At 38.8% G+C, this 21559-nt stretch overlaps 1 protein-coding gene across 4 annotated transcripts in view; it reads left to right on the forward strand.

The window, feature by feature from the left end:
* The first annotated feature begins 4425 nt into the window (after positions 1-4425).
* The window catches only part of SECISBP2L (SECIS binding protein 2 like), a 30754-nt gene continuing 13620 nt past the window's right edge, over positions 4426-21559 (forward strand). The window contains exons 1-8 of one of the 4 annotated variants that reach the window (XM_074879866.1): positions 4426-4671; positions 15047-15225; positions 16607-16931; positions 17443-17578; positions 17960-18189; positions 18274-18298; positions 19073-19206; positions 21081-21212. In XM_074879866.1, coding sequence (XP_074735967.1) covers positions 4654-4671; positions 15047-15225; positions 16607-16931; positions 17443-17578; positions 17960-18189; positions 18274-18298; positions 19073-19206; positions 21081-21212 — 1179 coding nt within the window. In that variant the 5' untranslated portion in view covers positions 4426-4653. Of the gene's footprint in view, positions 4672-15046; positions 15226-15461; positions 15565-16606; positions 16932-17442; positions 17579-17959; positions 18190-18273; positions 18299-19068; positions 19207-21080; positions 21213-21559 lie in introns of those variants that run through there. The other 3 variants (XM_074879867.1, XM_074879865.1, XM_074879868.1) reach the window with 3 other exon arrangements.

Consider the following 21559-nt stretch of genomic DNA (forward strand, 5'->3'; position numbering starts at 1 on the left):
AATATAATGAAGGTATTTGAATTGTAGTCTGTAAATAAACACTGTGATTTTTGTAATTACTCAGAAGTTGTCAGCTGTAAAACATAATGTCTGTATTTGAAGATTGTATTTTCACATTTACTTTTTTTTTTGAGAGGTGGTGAATTAATTTATTTGAGCAGGAACTGTGTGTATGTATGGATTAAGAGTAAAATGACATCACTCTGGACAATACCCCTTGCTTTCTCGAAAACACGGCAGTTATTTGAACTAAATTTCCATATATAGATGTTAACACTGACTTTAAAAATAAAAGTTTAGCTGTTACTTTATTATTTTCAACGTGCTAAAAATATGGTTTAGAACCAGATTAAAGAACTAGGTAAAATACTACATTACAGCTAGTCATAGTTAAGTGTTAATTAAGATACTAACAGAAAGGACTATCACCACTTGAAATGCTTCTAAACCTGTGGAAAGGTAACTGCATCTGCGTTACAATAACTGCATATTTAGCACTAAATTTTTGATGTAATAACTGTAAGTGTTACAGCAAGAGTAAAGGCTAATCCCTTCCTGGCCATATTACAAAGAGTTGCAAGGCAGGATCTGGCCTGGTTGGCTGTACTCCCTCTTTGCAGCTGCTCTCAGTGGGAGTGCTGGGCTCGCTCTGGCTGCTGCCAGGTAGTAATTGCACGTTGCTATCAGAATCGTGATTCTCAGATTCATGGACCAGTTCCCAGCTCACCTTCCCACTCTGGTTGCAGTATGTTCCCTGTTGTGTCTGCCCTTAGCTGCCTGTGCAGGATGCTACATGTTGTATCATCAGATACAAATGTTTATTTGCCAAGATATACTTTGCTTTCTGTACTTGTCTTCTTCAATAATTACACAGAAGGTTTAGCCCCAGTCCAGTAAAACTGTCATTTTGGAGTCAGCTTCACTCCTGCTGCCTCTTCCACTTGCTCACTGTGGCAGCCTCCAAACCTGCTAGTGCTGTTGCAGTCCACGCTCAGGCAGTGCTGCCGTGGAGCTCAGTCTCAGCCTGCTTCTACCTCGGGGGTGGAGAGGGGTGTTACTGAGCAACCCTTATTTCATACTTCATGCCAGTGCCATTAAGCTTATACGTATGTTCAGCTTTTAAGAAGCTGCCTTGATTTCAGAGAGATGTGCTTAATCACATCCTTACATGTTTTGTAGGACTTTATACCCACTAGATGTAAATAGAGCCTATGTAAGTGGAAAGCGTGAGTAGCCACACATATGCTGTTAGATTTGCCTGTAATCCTGTGATTTTTAATTCTGAACACAGTCATTACCAAGTGCCTTTCCATACTGCTGAGATATTTTGGTTTAGACTCCATTTTTTATTTTTGTGTCGACCTAGATTTTCATCTTCATTTGGCTGGTACCCTATGGAGGACATCTCGACTATCCAGCAGATGTAGCAATAAACCCAACAACTTATTAGCAAAGTTGCAGTCAGCACCCGCTAGGTACAAGTATAATTTTTGCTTCCCAACTATGCATTTATTTACTCCATGTTGCAATAAAGAAGTAGCAACAATTGTTTACAAACTGCCAGATTTGAGAACTGGACCCTTAGGACTGAATATTCAAAACCAGCTACTGCAATTACCATTGTGTTTAAATTGACCAGGGTTTTAAAATTTTTTTTATGGCTTCCTTAAGGACTGTAACACTGTCGAATTCTCTTACACAACATTCGATCAAGATGATGATGATGTAACCAGATACCCTAGCATAGCTGTGATAGCTGTGGACAGAGGATCTAACATAACTGGTTCCAAGTGCTTTGGTATGTTTTTGGTGATAACACAGAGTTAAATTTTATGGGAGACTGGAGTTCTTTTCACCCGAGTGGCCACTCAGGTCACCCAGCATGACTTTCTGTATTATGTATATTGTATAGATTTATGTAGATCTGATGTCTATTTAATCACTGCCCAATTTAGATCTTAGAACTTCTTGTTATTGTTGTTTAAGTATGCATAACAGCCCTTTCAAGTGTGACCTTTCTGTTGGTATGTATCTTGGGAACAAAAGAAGGATTTCATAATGAACAGCCTTGCCATAATGAGTCATTATTTTTTAAAAATACAGCAACTATCTTAAGCAAATGTCATAATATATATTCAGTGGTCAGCACCAATCTGGACAAATTACGCTGCATTCCACACTAAAATGCTGGTGTGCTAATACAAGAAGACAATTGTTCTAGTTGTTTCAGTGGGATTTTTTCACTGTTCTCTGTGCAGTCGGGCAAGCTCTCCCACATTACTTGGGAGATGAAAAGTGACTAGGTTTTAAATAAGTCAACCTAATTTTGCACAAATAAGCAAACCACATTCAACTATTGGGAATAAAATACATTTCACTCAGTAGAGATTTGTTGTTTGATTTACGGAGATTAAGTTTAGGTGGCTTATTTTATGTTTCATGATTATCTGTAGATTTACATCTCATATGTAAGCTCATCAGTGACTAATGAAATGCTGTTCCATTGCATCAGCTGAAAGCTCTTGATATAACCAGCTTAATGCCCAGTTTTACTTTCGTGACTTCTTGTGGTGAAATAACAAATGTCATTGTGTAAAAGCCCCTGGGAACATAACATCATAACCTCAAATTACTCTGTGTTACTACCTTGAAATGGCTTCCTAGGGTTATGAACACTTGTGTTAGTTCTGCTGACCATTTAATCTCATCAAGAAAAGTGCTGCAATACAGAAGTGCATGTAGAGTGTACAACTGCTGCAGCTTCTCCAGTTGAGGTTTCTGTACCAATTACAGTGCTGCAGCAGCCCTCCTGTTCTCTTCATTTGTAGTAGAACACTGTCCTCACTGAAGTTACTAGAAATCCTTATAGTTGAATTTAATTGCGATTACAACGTCACCCTCTCCCTTTCCCATATGATCCATGGGACCTATGATTTTGTTGGCTGCAAGCCCATGAAAACTTAAGTCACAGAACATAAGTAATGTTGCAGATATCTAGGCAAAAGTTACACTTAGATGGTAATGCCGCTGGTGCGGATGGAATAGCCCAGAAGGCAGTGAAGTCTGCACAAGTTCTCTGTTCATGTCATCTGTTTGCAAAATGAGATCTTACTGTGCAATGTAATAGCCATCCTCATAATACCATATGTTACATACAAAGTTTTAATGGTGAAGAGAAACTCTTAAGCAAATACAAAGAGATTACATGGATTAATCCAAGAAATAAAATTTTTAGAAAGTAGAACGAATTTCTACATAGCATAATGAACATAAGATGGAAAGATCAAATAATTATAAAGGGTAAATCTAGGAAGCTCTAGCAAGATAGCTCTGTAGAGACATTTTTGGAAGTTTTCTCTCTGTGAAATTCAGATAGAGGCTTGCTTCCTTTTTCCCTTAACCATTTCTTCCTCACAAGAACCTCTATCAAGCAGAAACCTGCTCTTGTATTAATACATTTTATAAATGTATTTTACCTGCAAGTGCTCAAGAGTCTGCTCCGGTATATCCTTTGCATATTTCTTTTACAAAGGTACTTAGCCTAGTTCTACTTTTTCTCTTTTTCCCTCACCATGATTTAGGAATGTTGATAAAACATTACCAACCAAATTGTAAATAAATCATGCTTGATTTCCATTAAACCCAAGGCAACAGACATAATAGCTTAATGCAATGTAGGACCATTGCATATTGAGTATGTGTATGGGAGCATATGCAGCGCCAGCTCGTCTCCCGTCCTCCGCGGTCTGAGGAGTGAACATGGTCTCATGGACTTTGCTGGCATTACTCACAAGAATTACACCCAAGTTAAAACCAGGGCAGCAACATAAACAAAGAAGACGTCACACAGCCTGTGCCAAAACCCATGTCTTAAAAATTTCCCTCCCGCCACGGGAGCGACCTGGTCACTCCAGAGGAGCTGAGGGCTCAGCTGTGGGGCTGGGCCGGGAGCGCCAGGGGCGGGCGGCAGCGCCAGGCCGCTTCACAGCCCGGCCCCGCGCTCGAGACGCTTGTGCGACATTTTTAGATTTCTGCCTCTAAATAAATCACAGATGGTTTGGTTTCTTTTTTTCGTTTCGATGTTCCAGATAATTTCAAGGACATCGTCTGCCTGAGTGTCCCCCGACACCGCCTCTGAGGAGACCGGGCCCCGCAATGCACCTGCCGCAGGCAGAAGCGCCGCGTACGCGACGGCCTCGGACAGAGGGAATAGCACGGCCCCGCGCCCGTTTATTTTTTAAGATTTCTTTAATGTTGAAGTCACAGCCTCGCCTGTTTTCCGGTGGCCAGAACACAGCCCGGCGAGCCACCGAGCAGGGGACGCCCGCCACAACCGCCACCAGCCGGGGGGAGGGGAGCGCCCGGCGCCGCCTGGGCGAGGGCGTTCCGCGCGGCTTGGGCCCGCCCGGCTTCCGTCCCAGATGATCCCTCCCCGCCGCCCTCGCCCCGCCGCCGCCGTCCCCCCTCCTCTCCTCTCCCCTCCCCGCCCCCGGCCGTGGCGTAGCCGGGCTCGGTTTCCGTGATAGCTGCGAGCGGGGCCAGCGCCGCTCTGGGTGTGTGCGGGAGCCCGGTGGGGGAAGCGAGCGCCATGGAGGAGGCGGCTCGGACTCTCCGCCGTCCTCATTAGAGCCGCCGCCCAGCCCAGCTGGAGCCATGGACAAAGCTGACAAGGTGCGAGGGGCGGGCTCGGCGCTGAGGAGACCGTAAACAGCTGCGGCGGGAGGGGGCAGCGACGCCCCGGCGCCGCGGTGAGGGAGAGGGGCGAGCGGCCGAGCGGGGAGAAGAGGGGAGCGGCGCGGCGGTGGCGGGGCGGCGGCCCGGCTTTGTTAGACCCGTTTCTGTCAGGCCCGTCCCGCCAGGCAGCGGCCCCGGGCTGCCGAGCGGAGGGGCAGGGCGCGGCCCGCGGCCTGCCGAGGCAGGCGGTGGCTCGGGGGGAGGACGGGGACCGGTGGTGAAGGGGGGGTTGTCGTACCGCCCCGCCGGCGCAGGGCCCCTCCGAGGCTTCGGACGAGGTGTCTTCAGGGCTGCAAGCGGGAGCTCGGCGCCTTTGCCGGGCCGGTAAGGCGGCCGCCGGCCCCTCTCGCGGGGCGGGAGGCTGGGCGCCGGCCTCCTGCGAGAGGCGTCGGGCCGTGCCCGGCCCCAGCCCCGGCAGAGCCTGCGCTTGGCTTGTCTGCGGGAACTGGAGAGCCGCGAGCATCTCCTTTGGTATGCGCAAAGGGATGCAAAGCTCCGTTTTGGCCTTCTCTCTCCTGTTCCTTCAGGCTTTGTTTCAGCTTAGGGAATAATTGCAGTTAGTGACTTTTAATTTAAACCTGCCTGGTCACTAGAGGAGACTTTTACAGGCTTCTTAAGAACTTCGCAATGTGAGAGGTGTGTCACTCTTGTTGAAATACTGTAAATTTCAGGTTGAAGTTTTCAGTGTTAGGACATACCTGATGGTCTCAACTGCTTAGCTGAGTAGGAAAGAGTTGGTTATAGCTCACTAGTCCTACAAGTCGCTATTCTTTTTCTTCAATATTTAACTTTGCTTTGTGAAGGTAATCAGTTTGCATTATTCTTAAGACCCGTCAAACTGTAGGTATGAAGAAGCTTAAGCTGGGACTTTAAGAGTTCATAGGATTTGTTACAGATATGCAATAAAATGTTTCGTCATCAAGAAGGAGTTCTAAAAGATATATCTGAAATGAATGTTACAAATCCATAACAACCTGATCTTTTAAGCTTCTCTTTCAGCGGAATGTGTTGAAAAATTCTTGAATTACTACTGTTTTTCTGTAGTTTTCATCTTTGCCATCTCCAGGGGTTCTAATAGTAGGGTTAAGCAATAAAATAACACAAACTCCTGTAGCAAAGTAGATACTGAGTAATAATGAACTATGTAGAGGTATATTGCTTTTCATTTTGTACATATGTCTGAGGAAGTTAGTGGGCAGCGTATCTTACTATAGTATGGCTCCCATTGTGTCTTTCTTACTAGGCTTTCTGGTGTGATAATGATTTTAAATTCATTTTTTTTTCATGCTTTCTTATTTGCCTTCATGTAGAAAAAAATGATCTTACTTGGTAAAATTTACATTTGTCTAATCTGTTGTACTTTTTGCTTTAAAATCTTGGTGTTTGGTGTGGGGTTTTTTTCTTACCCCCTTTGGTTCATCTGTAATCAGTACTGCGGTACACTTGTAAAATATTTATTCCTTGGTGCTTAAGCTCTTCGTTACTGGAGGATCACACACATGCCCCTGTCAAACTGTCCTCTTCTTATTTGTTGGAATAGCTCAAGAAAACTGGAATCATTGTATTTTTTAAAGTGTAAAGTATTGACTCTGTCTGTGGGATTATCTTGACTAAGTACAATATTTCAACTTGGAGGTGCAGTTAAGATCTTTGAGGCAGGAACCATCATCTTTATTCTGTTTGCAGCATGTTTAGTCCTGTGGGTTCCTTATCCACTAGTAAGGCTTCTAGGCAGGCAAATAATTAATAGCTGATGAGTTTCTAAAATGATTCAACTATCTTGTTGCTTTTGTCTTCTCATTATACAGTAGCATCTTGATTAGGAGCGCCCTAAATGCTTTGGGTTTGAACCTTTTGTGCTGTAAGAATTGAATGTAATCTCCTTTACCAGTGTAAGTGTTTGGTAAGGTTGCATCAGGTTTGCGTGCTGCTCCATCTTTTCTTTGATTGGGGTTCCTTTCTGCACCCGTATTGCATGGCATCTGGTAAATGAATATTAAAGCATGCAGATGTGTGTTAACAGTACTTAACTTCTTTTCCCCTTTGTCCCAGAATACTCTCAGCCACAGTTTGGTAACTGTACATGCTGATAGGGATAACTACTGTGGAATTAGAAATGAAGGAGTAGGAATATTGTGCTATGTTTAAAGTATAGTATTTCAAGAGTAAGAAGGATTACAAATACTTTTGATGGGGAGTGTATTTGAACAGTTTTGTGGTGTTGGCTCGATAAATCACTACGAGATGTCATGCACCAAGAACATTTGGACACCTAAATGACAAAAAGATGTCACTTGTAGATTGCCCTTGAGGTTTTTATTACTTAAATTCTGGTGTGACTTTGCTTGTTATAATACGTTCGGTGATATTTTGGAAGCTGACATAGATGAAAACATAATGAAGCTGTTTAAAAATAATTATTTTATGATAGGACATGTTACGATTTTTGTAGTGCGTTTGGAAATCTATTTCTGTCTATGCTAGAACTAAAAACTGTTCCCATTTAAAAGTGTATGGGTTTTGGCAGTTTAAGTGTAGGTTATTTTTCCTTCAAGAGATAAAACTCAGCACATGACCTCTGGCACTCTTTCTATTGAAGCTGATTGTGGTAGAAAACTAAAGGGAAACACTTCCCTTCTCAAAGAGGGGGTTGTGCTTTGATTTTTCTAAGCACGATACGTTTCTCTTGCCCTGTGATTAAGACGCTTGGTTCCATTAGTGCAGTTGAGAAATCGGGTGAAGTTGCAAAATCAATGACCCGTGTTTTGTATTAGTATTGCTTAAAGACAGCCTGTTCTGCTTGCCTCTGCTATTCTTGACCATTCAACAGTTGGCTTGATAATATGCTTGCCATAGAAGTAGATCTAGATCAATGTCTTCTGCTCTTTATCCTATACAACTTCCTTCAGTGTTTCTTACCCATGACAGAATTTTCAACTGAGGCAAACTGGGAAAGGTCAGTTTTCCTGTGCTATATGTTTTGCATGTTACTTTCTCTTGAACCTTGGGGTTTGTGAAGGGTTTTGTATTATGTTGTTGTTGAACATGTTCTCCAGTGAATTTAAACGTTATTGATATATGAACATAACCTTTTGTTCACAAATCTATTTATCATTGACTTGTTTGTGGAGATGGGGAAGCTGATTTACATGAATGGTTTGTATTAATACTTCTAGTACATAGGCTACAAAGCACTCAAATACTGCTACTTCACATTGATAGTGTGAGTGTAGAAGTTTGTACTGTTAAATGCTGTAAACCAGATAAGTGAAGAGGATCCCATTGGTAGCTCTTCTTATCTTTGGACAAGCTTTGTAAAATGTATTACATTTCATTCCCCCCCTTTTTTTTTCCAGAATATTCTGGTTTTGAGTTTAAACATGCCACTTGCTCATTTTCTACATATATGTAAAAATTTTAATAGCTGGCTTCATTGTATTCTGAGCATGGCACTTTCTTCTGTGAAAGGGAAGAGAATTATGCATGGTTCCCGTAAGAGCTGAGGGAAAAGGGAAAGACTAACTTCGTAGTGTATTCGCTTTAAGTGTTGCATTGAAATTACTCTGTTTAATCTAAATAGGGAGGATTACATTTTGTGCTTTGTTAAATGGCCTGCTGCTGGTGTTTCCAGTTGGACTGCATATTTACCATTCCTTAAGTATCTGCCACTTAGAAGCAACTAATTATAGAAACAATGACTTCCATATTTGTAAAGTTTCTCTTTAAATAGATTAAATGTGACCTGTCTTACTACTACAATTACTTCTAAATTATGAAATCCAAAATTCAGAAGCAGGGTTGTTTCTCTAAAAACAAAAGTTATTTGAGCTATGTTTTTATCTTACATTTGTGATGAGACTTCTTGTTGCCAGACTCTGAGACAGTAAAAACAGCTGATTTTATTATAGCCCTCTGAAATGTGGCATCTGTGTCTATTTTCTCACCCTGTAAATGGTAAAATTGATATCCAAGTGTTCTCTTGTAAGAGAGCAAGCTGACAGAGATCCTATTTAATGGAAAATGCTGAATGACATTAAGATACAATGAACAAAAACTTTTCCAAGATTAAACATACAGTCCTGTAACTATAGGACAAAGTTTACCATTCTGTTCCTGCTTGTGTCATCTTCTGTCTTTGCAGCTGTTGGTGACTACAGTAGCTTTTATATAGGAAACAAAGGATCGCTTCAGTATATATGCTGTCTTGAAAGAGTTGTAATTGTTGGACTGAAATATGTAATGAGCTACTGAAAAACATTTTGTAAATTGCAACTAGGGATATCTACAAAAGAGAATTTTGTAGAAATCTTGGTTTCTTCTGAAGGGGTCTGCTTCCATTAATAAGCAACTGATTGAAAATCTGGTGTTTCAGCATGACTTAAATTTATATTTAGAATTGAGTTTGGTTATCAAAGGTCAAGTCCAGTAAATCTTTGTTTAGCTTTGTGATGAGAAAGGTTGAATAAACATGAAAAAGTTCCACTCCAAAATAGAATTAAGTTTGGACTTGCAATATTTGCAATGTTTGACTTTAGATTGCCTGATCAAAACCATATATTACTTAATATAAACTATTTAGGATCTGATCCTGCATTTACTGATGTCAGTGGCAAAGTGCTAATTTTTTAGTGAATACAGGACAGAATAAATCTCAATACTGTGTGAGCAATTAGAGCATAAATTAGTATCGTAAGTGCTCTGTTTTAAGGATTAGGAAAAGTGTAGGAACCTTCCCCCAAATTCCTTAGTGTTTGACAGATCTTTCTTGTCTAATTCTTTTTATTTGCTTGTGGTTACAAACCAGTGGCATGATCAGTCCTGTTAGTTCTGTTCATCTGCACTTGTCACTCCATTTGTACTGTGTGGATGAAGTCTTTGAGGAATTGCGTTCATACGTATTTGCATGCGCTTTGATTTATGCACTTAGTATTTGCTTCTGAAACATCATGCTGTTTAAAATAGGATCTCATCTCTTGCTCTGGAGTTTCCTTCAGTTGTTATTCTCAAGCGTGTCAATATGGTATTTTAAAAAACAATAACAAACTGTTTTATTTGGCATTATTATTTCTGTATCTGGCCAAAGGAGCACAGAGACAACCTGTTCAAAGAAGAAGTTTCGCTATGTTTTGCTTGTCCAGTGCAATGACAAATTAGCAGCACCTTTACTTACTACTAAATTGATGATTTTCTTTTGCTTTTTGTTTCACTTTCCCTTCTTAAGGGAATATTGTCTCTGTTGTTCTGACAACATATTAGGAGCCAGGAGACCTAAAATTACATTTATTAAAAAGAGGAGTTACTTTTCTGTCTGTCTTCACCAACCCTTCCTCCTAGCCAAGAAAACCATAGTCCTAAAAAAATCTGTTTAGATAACTTTGGGCAAATTAGCATTGCTATTTTGTTTACCTTGCATGTCAAATGAAACCACTAGCCATCTGTGAAATGTATTGAAATGTCTGGATAATCACATAATCACATGTCTGTTTATATTTTGGTTTGGTTAGTAGTCTGACCTGACTTAGTTTTGTTTCCCTTTTTTGTTTCAAGTTTAATGAAGTTTATTGCCCTCCTTTGAAGACACATCCTATGTAAAAAGGAACTTTTAAGTATTTTAGAGAGACTGGTAAAATAAGGAAGCAGTATGTTGAAATTAATTTTGTTTAGTTGGCAGTACACTTGAGCTGTGTTTCTGTTTTCTACCCTGAAGTGGAAATGGGGCCTTGTTGTCTAATGAAATGTATGTGTTGTGCTGAGAATTGCTTGTATTATGTTTGCAGAATGAGTTTGAAACACCTGTATTACGGTTTTTAAGTGTTCAGTTGCTATTCTGGTGAGTTAGCTTGTCTATATGTACATATATATATGTATAGGGCCTACAGAACAAAATACAAAATTTAGAAACTGGTTTACCCTAAATTCTTCTTTTTGCTGAAACAAGTTTCTTGGAAGCATTTAAAAAACCTTCCACAAACCAAACAACCCTGTAGGTATAGATTAGATTGCACAAGGAAACAGTAAGGTATAATGCATGTAAAAGGTCTCTGAAATGCAGTTTTGATTCCTTTAAATAACAGACACTATCAAAGTTCTGTAGGCAAAAAAAATTAACTTTCAAGTACACCCATATGTGTTCATGATTACAGGATATGCTGTATCTTTATTTTACCACTATAGGTAAGCAAAATATATTACAAGCTGTACAGAAAATGGTACTTAAATCTTTTAGTCAATTGCTCTGTCGTAGCGATAGTTAATCATTACCTTTATAAGAGACTGGGCAACAGGAAAGGAAACATTAAAGTTGTCCTTCTAGTTTGGGCGTCTCCGAATTTTGAACCTAGCAAAATCAAGCAGAATAATTAGAATGAAATTTTCCTAAACTTGTCAAATTACATAAGAGTTTTAAAATAAATTAAAAAAAACCCAAAACCTAGAAGATGTATAATCCTATTTTTACTGGAAAGATTTAAATACTTTTCCATCCAAATATTTTGGATAAAATTTAAGGTGAGGATTATCTTTGCAAATTGACAAGAAATACTTTGCTTTGGCAGCCTTGCTGATGGGAGTCATTCGGCTCCTTCTTTGATCAGTTATATCTCCTTTTTTTAATACATGATGTGGAAGACTGTTCTCTCATAACACTAACAATGAATGATGATATAATACAATATCACAAAAGTAATTGTAACAAGACCATTCTGCATGTGACTTGCCATGAAGGAATGATTTTTGTATTTCCACATCAATCTCCCAAAATAATGTAGGGAAAGAGTAGACAGCCAGACAGGAAGGACCTTGAAAATAGGGAATCTTGTCCCAACCTGAATCACAAATAAAATGTTTTGACTATTTTCTGAGCTAGTACTAAAGTGGTTTATAATTAGTATCTTGGCTAAAGTTCACTTGACGTGTTGCTGGGAGATAGTGACCAGCAGATTAGGAATGGTAGTTTGAAAGTTTTCAGTGCTTCATTAAGAATACCATATTTGTAAAGCACTCATCTTAGTTTTACTGTTGAATTTTCTATGGATGAGACAGCCTTGGTGTTCCTTTAATGTTTATGCCATCTAGTTCTGTAGGCCAGTCCACAACTGAATCTATTCTTAAGCAAATATTTTTGCCTGGCGATCTTGAAATAGCATGAAAAAACTGTCTTGGTTTTCGGGGAGGGATTTCAGTGTCGGTATTTCTGTTATTTATTACGTGATCACTGTACGTAAGCACTTGACAATTGAAATTTTTTTTTTTTAAATGAAAAGCGTTTATCCTCATGGTGCTGTGTGTTGAGGAGAATGCCTTGGAGTTTTGCAGAGGGGGGTAGGTGAGGGATGTGCCCGAGCTCGGAGAGGAAGCTCTGGGTAGAGCACGGTGGTTGGTTTGTGTCGCACAAGTGCGGTGCTGCTGCTGCAACTGCACCACAGCTCTTCCTCTGAACGTAACTTCAGGAGTTGAAAAAGAGTTCATGTAGAAGGAAGGAATGTTTTCCTACTACCTAAAGGTCAAGAAATACATTTAATTAATATTAAGATGATTGTTCCTCTGTAATGCAGACCTTGTTGCGCAGCAGGTGTGATACTTCTGTATTGGTGCTTATAGCCATGGGCATTTTCAGAACAGTCGTTAATAACCACTTTTTTGACAAGGATAGTGTATCTTGTTCACTTGCTAAGACATACTTTTTTTTCCTCCTGCCACTCTAGTTCCACTTTTATCCTTTATTTTTTTTAGATGTTTTGTTTTTCTCTTTTGCTGCTAAAACTTCAGGTCTCTGATGCTACAATTTTATCTGTAAATGTCTGATGTTCTTACTAAATAAGCATATCAAAGCAGAGACTCGTTTTGTTGAAAGGGACATTTCTGCTTCCCCAACACACTTTGACAAGTCCAAAGGCAGGGAAGCTTCTCAAGAAATAGTTAAAAATAATCATGGACTCTATACTTCATGATTTTTTGCTACCCCCCCCCCCCCCCCCCCCCCCCCCTTGTATAGTTTTTTGAATTCTCAGTTCAGTGATAAACAAGCTCTGCCCTTGGTCACTGTGGCTTGCAGAATGTCGAACCATCAAAGTTCTTAAGGATGTAACTTTGATCTCACTTTAATACTTGCAGACATCCTGAAGACAATGGTCTCCTATCCTAAACAGTGTTTCACTTAGAAAGCTTCTTCCTGGGTTTATAAAGTTCATTTTTAGTGATATGCACAGTATTTGGAAAAAGCAAGTGGTGTTTAAATAGAAATTATTTGGTGAACTGATGTTTACAGGAAATGGGTGATGGTGAAGTTTGAGTTAATACTGCATAAAATCTCATGGAAGAAGTATGAATTAGCAAATTTTATAATGGAAGGGTGAAAATAAAAACAGAAACAGACACTGTCTGTATAATAACACTTTTTGTAGGAAAAGTTTGATTCCATATGTATGAGTTACCCAAATAGCTGTTCTAGAATGACTGGTTTTGCAATTACTTAGTTTGAATGCCCTATTTGAACTTGAAAATAATGCATTGAGCAAAATTTTTGGTTTATTTTTTTAAATTGGCAGGGAATTCTAATATTGCAATCATAAGTAATATGTATTGAAAATACTTCTGTATTATAAAAATATGATGCATCAGTCACTGGTAGTTATGATGATTTAATAGTGAATGTAATACTTAGATGAAAGTTAGGGAGCTTTTGCAGTCTCAGCTATGGTGTTTTTTTCCTCTCCTCTTTCTAAGCAAAATACTTAAATACCAGTTGGTTTTCAACTTGTTTGTTGAATTACAGTGTAACTCATGATCTTAGTAATTTACTTGATGATGATTCTACTTCTTGCTCAGTAATTAAATTTTCCTGTATGTGTGTCAGACTGACTAAACAAAGATCCAATACTCTGCATGAGTGGGTCTTGACCTCACTTTTCCTAGTTCAGTCATACATTTAAGTACCTACTCATTAAGTAAAAGTAGGTTTTCTTATTGAGTGGGGCAACTGTATTTTCAAAATCTATTTGCACTTGCCCCTCCCACCTCCTCTGCCCCCATGCTGCTAAACAAATATGGGATCTTATTTAAAAAAATAAATTTTGGGGACTTCTAAAATAAATTCGTAGAGTCAGATACTGGATAGTAAGGCTGCCTCTGGATGGCTTGTGGGTTTGACACAGAGCAAGAACGTGGACTGACCAGTGTGTGGTAGGCATGGGACTACTCGCCATGGTATTTTCGGAGCTCCTGTTCTTTGGCTGTTTCTGCTCATGTGGATGTTCTACAGGTAGTGGCAAGGGTATAAAACTGTCCTCAGCACATCAAACCTTCAGGGTCTCCTTTTTGTAAAATAAGAATATGTACTTGTACAGGTTATGCGTTGCCTTTGGAATTCTTTCTCAGATATATGGGAAGAAAAGTTTCTGGAGTCCTTGCCTGCTTTAGATGGAGTCTTCGTAGAAATTGGTATTCTATGAGATACTAATGTGAGACAAGTATAATTGAGCTGAAATCTTTGTACAAAAAGATGCTTTTCTGCTGAATATAACTTATAATGGGATATAGAATTAAAGGGTACTTTGGATCTGCAGTTGTCTTACTGAATAGAACATTTTTCATTTTTTAACACCCAGCTATTCTGCACAAGGCCAAAAGTGTGGGTAAAAACATCTTATAAACTGTTGAGGATACCTTCATGATCAGGGGAGATACTTTGAAAGCACAGTTTAAAAGTTATTTCTAAGCAGTCTTTAATGCCTTCTTCATGGCAAAATTTAATCATATTCTTAACACTTTAAAATATGTTAAAATTGTGCAGATGGAATGGGGGGGGTTTCTTCTCTGATACACCATCTATTTTAGCAGTAATACTGCTGAAAAATCTTTTTTATAATTGCCTAGGAACATGGTCAATTTTGTAGAGCAGGCCAGCCATTACTACATCTTCCATATGTTGGTTTCGCTTAAGCAAGCCTACACAACTGTGCTCCACCTACAGTGCTAATTTGATTTCTTTCTGTGCTCAGACTAGTATATCCTCTGCAAGATCTGAACTTCAGTCCCCTTTAAATTAATTAGTGTTTGTATTGCACTTTGAAAATTTAAAGGTTAATACAAATGCTAAATGTTGGTGATCTGTATTACACCCTGTGTTGATTGGAAGGATGTAACAAGCACTTGCCAACTGTTTTCCGCCTCTTTCAGTTTACTGCAGAAATCCTGTAGTCGTCATCCATTTGCCTGCTCTTTGTGGTAATTGGTAATACAACTTCATGGACCTAAATTTTCCCAAACAGTTTATGATTGTATTTAATGAAGACATTGTTTCTTTTCTCTTAAGAATGTCAAGCTGTCAGCTGAAGTAGAACCATTTATTCCTCAGAAGAAGGGTCCAGAAACACTAATGATCCCGATGGCGCTTCCTAACGACAGCGGAGGAATTAATGGCATGGAACCGACTCCTATCCCTAGCTACCTGATCACTTGCTATCCATTTGTACAGGAAAACCAATCTAATAGGTAATAAGTGGTTGTGGCCTTCATGAAAGGTGATCTATTTTTAAATGAGTTTAAACTTTTGGTAGACTTGAGAGGACTCAGTGACTGTTGACTGTATATTCATTTGTTCACCATATATAATCTTCTGACCCTTCATGGGTGAGGATGAAGTTTCTCTGTCCCCGATATTTACTTCTTTCCTTCCCTCTACTTTTCTCTGTTCATATTTTTTGCTGCTTTTCTTTCCCTGGCTACAGAGGTCTGGTACAAATCCCTCCCAGTCACCTGCTGTGCTCTTGCATCTTCCAGGGCAGTCAAGAGGTCTGTGCCTGAATCTCTGATGCTGAAGCAAGGCTCCAGGTGTCCAACTTAGATCCTGCCATGGCAAAACAGTGTGCAGCTGACGCTTGTATTGAGTGTAGCTGTATCCAGGTTTCTTTGCATAATTAGTTGTAATACATTGAGTTTAGGAACTCTTTTTATTCTAGCCCAAATGTGTTGTTCACTGAATGCACAACTTCAATGTTGATTATTTTGTATTGAAGGCATAAATAATTCTGTTTGGTTTTGAAAAATGTACCCAGTGTTTGCTTGGGACAGCACTTCAGTGCTACTGCACTTGAATAGGTGAGAACAGAAATAATCCTTTAGCAACTGCCTGCTGTGGATCTGTAAAGTTATCCTGAATGTTTACCTTTCCTATTCTATTTCTCTAATATTTGGGCCTCTGCATTTTCTGTGTAGATGGTCTCCTGGGGTTTGAAGAGAAAGAGAATTGGGTTCATAGTTTCCAAGGGGGTGGTCTTGTAGTATGGTGTATCACAAATAAACACAGGAAGAAGTCTCCGCACTTGGTTTCAGTAGTAAGTTTGTAAATGTCTGTTTTCATGGGTGCTTCTTAAGGCCTGCATTTTCATAGGAATTTTGAACAAGGGTGAGTTGGCAAGTTAATATAGTGAAGTACTTGGCCCTAAGTTAGATAATGAACGTCACTGTTCCGTGTGTCTGCTAGCTTACCTTGTGTGAGCTTAGGTATCTACTTAGGTTATATGTGTTTTCTGAAACAATGAAATTGTAATGGATCTGAAATACTTGTCAAAGGAAATGCCACATTTTATTTGTAAGCTTAATACTAGAAATTTAATAAGTTTATACAAATGCAAGATCAACAAAGATATTTATTTTGCACTTGAATGTAATGTGAGCTTGTGGATCATTTAATTGGCATCTCTAAGAAGTCCTAATAAATTTAAGTTCAGTTATTAAAAGCTAGGAGCTCATGAAACAAATGTTGTAGTTATTTGGTTCGTTGTTGGTATTATTTTAAGGGAGTGGTAGAGGTCTGAATTTCCTTGAGAAGGGAAACTTTACTGAGCAGTTGTCTTTCCCTTTGATTTTTCAGACAGTTTCCATTATACAACAATGACATCAGATGGCAGCAACCCAACCCAAATCCTGCAGGACCATACCTTGCTTATCCTATAATATCTGCACAACCACCTGTTTCTACAGAATATACATACTATCAGCTGATGCCAGCACCATGTGCTCAGGTCATGGGTTTCTATCATCCTTTCCCTACCCCCTATTCTGCACCCTTTCAAACAGCAAATGCTGTAAATACAGTTACTACAGAGTGCACTGAGCGTCCCAACCCGTCAGGCCAGGTCTTTCCATTGTCCAGTCAGCGGAGCAGAAGCAGTAACAGGGGACCAGTCATACAAAAAGTAAGTCCGTTTTTAATACGGTAGGTAGAACTGTATAAGTAAAATGTCTTTATACAGGAAGCATGCATCTCATTTGAGCAAGAACAGGTATGTCAGTAGTATCAATGGAAGGAAAGGTGTTAATCAGAGGGTAGCAAAACTCTGTCTATAGAGATATTTTGTGTTAAAATACTTGGTGAGTTTATAAAGCCTGCAAGTATAACATGGGAAACGCCCTTCTGCCTCTGTGCTAGCTTGGTCTGAGAGCTTAGAATTGCTTCATTAAAGAACAAAGGAAGTATACCTATACTTTCTTTAACTTTTTTTGACACTTCCACATAATAAAGAGTTCATGCAGAAAATACTGCAAAGAGCTTAATAAATCAAGTATTCTTATGAATAGTTCCCTTAATCTCTTGTCTTTAAACATGTGGCTTCTGTAGAGAGCATTAGAACTTTTAATTGCTTTGATTACAACTGTGAAGTCAAATCATATGACTTGTATGTATGTGTGGCTAATCTTTTAAAACAGCAACAACAGTTACAGACACATGTAAAAAACAAACGTCCTCCGGTGAAAAATGTCGCCACTCAAAAGGAGACTAGTTCATCAGGTCCTGAGAACAGATCAAGGATTGTTTTGTTGGTTGATGCATCCCAGCAAACAGGTAATTTCTTTCTTGTGTTCTGTGTGTGCAAAATAACTAGAACTACATGTCAGTTGCCCTCTTTCCTAAAAGAGGGTGGACCTGGTTTAGATGCGGCTTTAAAGATAAATCTTTGCAGATCAAAAAGATAAAGAAGAAAAGGTGCTGATGGTTGCAGAGACCTACTCAATGTATTACATTATAACGTTGCAATGATGGTTACTGGTTACTCCTGCAGAGACTTTGCCACTGTCAAAAACAGACTTCTTGAAGGAGTTGACTATTATTAATAGTTGGACCTAGACATAATGTGTTTAAATTCAATGCTATTATGACATGTAGGTTTTTCATGTCTTTTAAGAATTCCTGCACAAGTAATTATATTTTTATTGCTTTTTGCAGACTTTCCTTCAGATATAGCTAATAAGTCACTTTCTGAGAGTGCCTCTACAATGCTGTGGAAATCAAAAGGCAGGCGCAGAAGAGCTTCTCACCCTGCTGCCGAGTCCTCTAGTGAACAGGGCGCAAGTGAGGCAGACATTGACAGTGACAGTGGCTATTGTAGTCCTAAGCATGGCAATAACCAGGCTGCAGCCATGGCTTCAAGAAATACAGATTCTTGTGCGATGAATGTATGTAAATATAACTGAATAACTTAATTATATTTGTATCCTACAGACTAATCAAAATTACTAAAAACTTTTTTTCCTTTTCAGGTTGTCGAACCATCAATAAATACAAGTAAGCATTGTCTTAGCTGGTGAGCTGTTTAAAATTTGGCTGGGTCACTTTTGTATTTTAGCTTTACGTTTTGCTAGGAATCGCTTCTCGATCTACTTCCAACATGCTACTCTAACTGATCAGATACTTCTGAAGATATGTCTTTATTATGATTTCCACCACCTCCACCAAGACCCCTGTTAAATGTTGTTAAATGAACAAGTGTATAAATAGCTATCACTAATGATTTATCGACAGCTGCCTTTCTTTAAAGGATTAAAAAAGCTAGAGATTCCAATGGAAGCATTGAGACAAAAGCTGTGCTTCTGTTATATTTTATTCTCAAGCTTCCTTACCCTGTTGGACTGCAGTTCATACCTGGGTAGTAATAGAGCCAAAGAGTTCTCATTCTCTATTTGAGAAGTACTAATGCTTTTTTAGAAGCTTTAAAGAAATACTGTAACACAAACAAATATTTTGATTAGCCTAGTAGTAGTGGGTAATGCTAGTGGCTATTATTTATGACTGGACCAAAATTGGCATGGATATGAACCTGAGATTGCCTTTGTCTGCCTTCTTCCTGATGACCAGTTGTTGGCAGTTTGAATGTCCGTCATTTGACGCATCTATAAAGGCAATTCTGTGAACATCTGGAAATAGTTACAGAAGTAAATATTGTCAGAGGAGAATCAGACTTTCCCAGAGAGCTTTACTTGCGTTAAAATTGTGCCCCTGGCTCTGGTGGCATATGTGTCATTACGACATATTCTGTCATACTAATTCATTTTTTCATAGATGGTGTTTCTTTTTCAGCTGGTATAAGTTGGACTAATGTAAGTTCCCAAGCAACGCAAAAAAAACCCTGGATTGAAAAAACTCAGACGTTTTCTAGAGGTGGAAGACAAGCTGAGCAAAGAAACAGTTCACAGGTATGTTGTTAATGGTTCTGAATTTAAGTATTCTGTTTCTTGTAATATATGAAAATAAAGAGTTTGAAATTGATTATGAACTATTCTTTGTATGTTAATATTATATAAACAGTGAATGAAAAGTGTAGAAACTCAGTCTAAAAGTTCAGTTGCACATTTCTACCTTGTGTGTTTCTTGAGTTAGCACTAGATCATTTCATATATATATATATATACACACATACATAAAATTTCATGTACTTGGCAATCTTCTGCCTATGGCCTGTTCTTTATATGTATCCACCTAGGAAGAACATTGCATATATAAAGTAATTTGTGAAATGAAGACAGTGTGGGTGTAGAAAAGTTAGTTCAGTGTTTGACCCATTCACACTTCAGAAGAAAAAAAATTCTCAAACTTTCTAAAGAAAGATTCTGATGTGATGGTGAACTAGAATCTTGTGTTCTCACTCCTGTTGTCTTTGAAACTTTCTTTAGATTTATATTAGCATACCATATTTTTAGCATTTTTATTATTAATAAATGAATTAAAGTTGTTTTATGCTAGAACTTGAAGAATGTTTCTGTGAAACTTCCTTCAAGTGGGACAGGATTTCTGTAATTAGTATGTGAGAAGGTGACCTTCCTAATTTTGATAGTCTAATTTTATTGGGTGGGGGGGTGATGGTGGTGTGTGCAGAGGAGGGACAGAGAAGGCTGAAACATCTGACTTTGCTTAAACACAGGTTTAGCTTGAATTCAGTTACTGGAGACAAGAATAGTTGAGCTTGAAGTAGAAGCTTTATCACAGATGTGCCTGCATGCACAGATACATGTGAGCTGGCTTGCCCAGTTTAGTTTTTTACATGGAGTTGTTAATTTGTCTTGAATCTTCCCATTTGTTATTCATGGGTTTATTATATAAAGAAGCTCATTGATGCTCATATCTGCAGTGTAGCAGTTCTGAATCTTTTTATAACCTGTAGTCAGATCGGAGGCTTTTAGAAGCCACTATTTGTGTCTTATGGCATTGGGAGAGTAGGAAGAACCAGATTTCCTTTCATCCAGTCACAGTTTAGACTCTAAATCTGGCAGTTATTTTAGATATTTAAAAACAAAGCTGGCTCAAAGAGTTTTAAATAAGGCTTCCCCAGCCAAATACACTGTACCTCAAGGCAGAATTGTCCTAGAAACTATTTTCCTTTGAAACTAAATTTGTACCAGGTCTGTAAGAAATTTTCTTGAGAAATACATTAGTATGAGGGATCCAAAATTTGAGATTCAGATCATGCTTTGCTTTCAGCCAACCAGTCTTGCACATGGCTTTCCACCAAACTTTCACATAATAAACAAAAGAATGTTTATACCACTATACCAAGGTCTCTGGTCCTTAGAGAACTCTATGCCTGTGCATTGTCATAAAACACATGTTGAAAAGGCAATAATTGTATGGAGAATAATTATGTAGTGGCAGAAAGTTATTTTTATTGATCATGGTTACAGATGTTTCTCAGGATTTGTGTCTTGAGTTACATAGAGTCACTACCAGTTCTTGTGGTTTTCTTCATGTTTCGCCAAAAGGTCCCTATTTTTTTAAATTAGAAATTTTAAGGTATAGAGATACTGTATTTGGCTTGAGCAGGTAGGAATACTCTGATACTCTTTGTAGAATGTTTGTGCAGGTTTAAAGAAAAAAAACAAATGCACACACCCCCCCGCCAAACCAACCAACACCCCCCCTCCAAAACCACCAAAGTACAGCTTATTAAATGTAATTCTGTAAAAACTTGTACCACCTTAGGGGCTAACTAGCGGACATGAGAATGCTTCACGTGTGCACACACATCTTGAAAAACTAAAAATTGCAAAATGCCAATCACGTTCATTATTTTCAGTCCGGTTTCAGATGCAGAGACCACAGCACGTCTTCAGAAAGAAGGCAGAATTTGCAGAAACGACATGAAAAACCTCTAACTACAAACCAGTCAAGCAGAACAGAGCAGAGTCCTGAACCTCTGTATTTTGAGGTAGTGTTGTATGGGAACTGTTTCTGTGTGATGCACGTTGTGTGTGGAATAAGTGATATTTTCAACAGGGTGAAGTTGGAAAACATCTGACTCCAAAAGATGTATAGTATAGTGCGATAATAATTATTATATGATGCTTTCATTGTGTACATACAGAGACTTGTATTTGGGTGTTGTGGACAGCGTAAGAATTTAAAACTATCAGTGATTGACAAATTGGATAAGCAACTTTCAAGTAACTTTTTCTGTTCACTTGCAAACAAGAATTACTGTGTTCTCTAGTCTATCCCCTCTCCCATCTAATTGTAATTGGATTTCTTTTGTATAAGACATTAATAAACTGTTTT

This window comes from Strix uralensis, chromosome 11 (assembly GCF_047716275.1).
Source record: "Strix uralensis isolate ZFMK-TIS-50842 chromosome 11, bStrUra1, whole genome shotgun sequence".
NCBI classification, from domain to species: Eukaryota; Metazoa; Chordata; class Aves; order Strigiformes; family Strigidae; genus Strix; species Strix uralensis.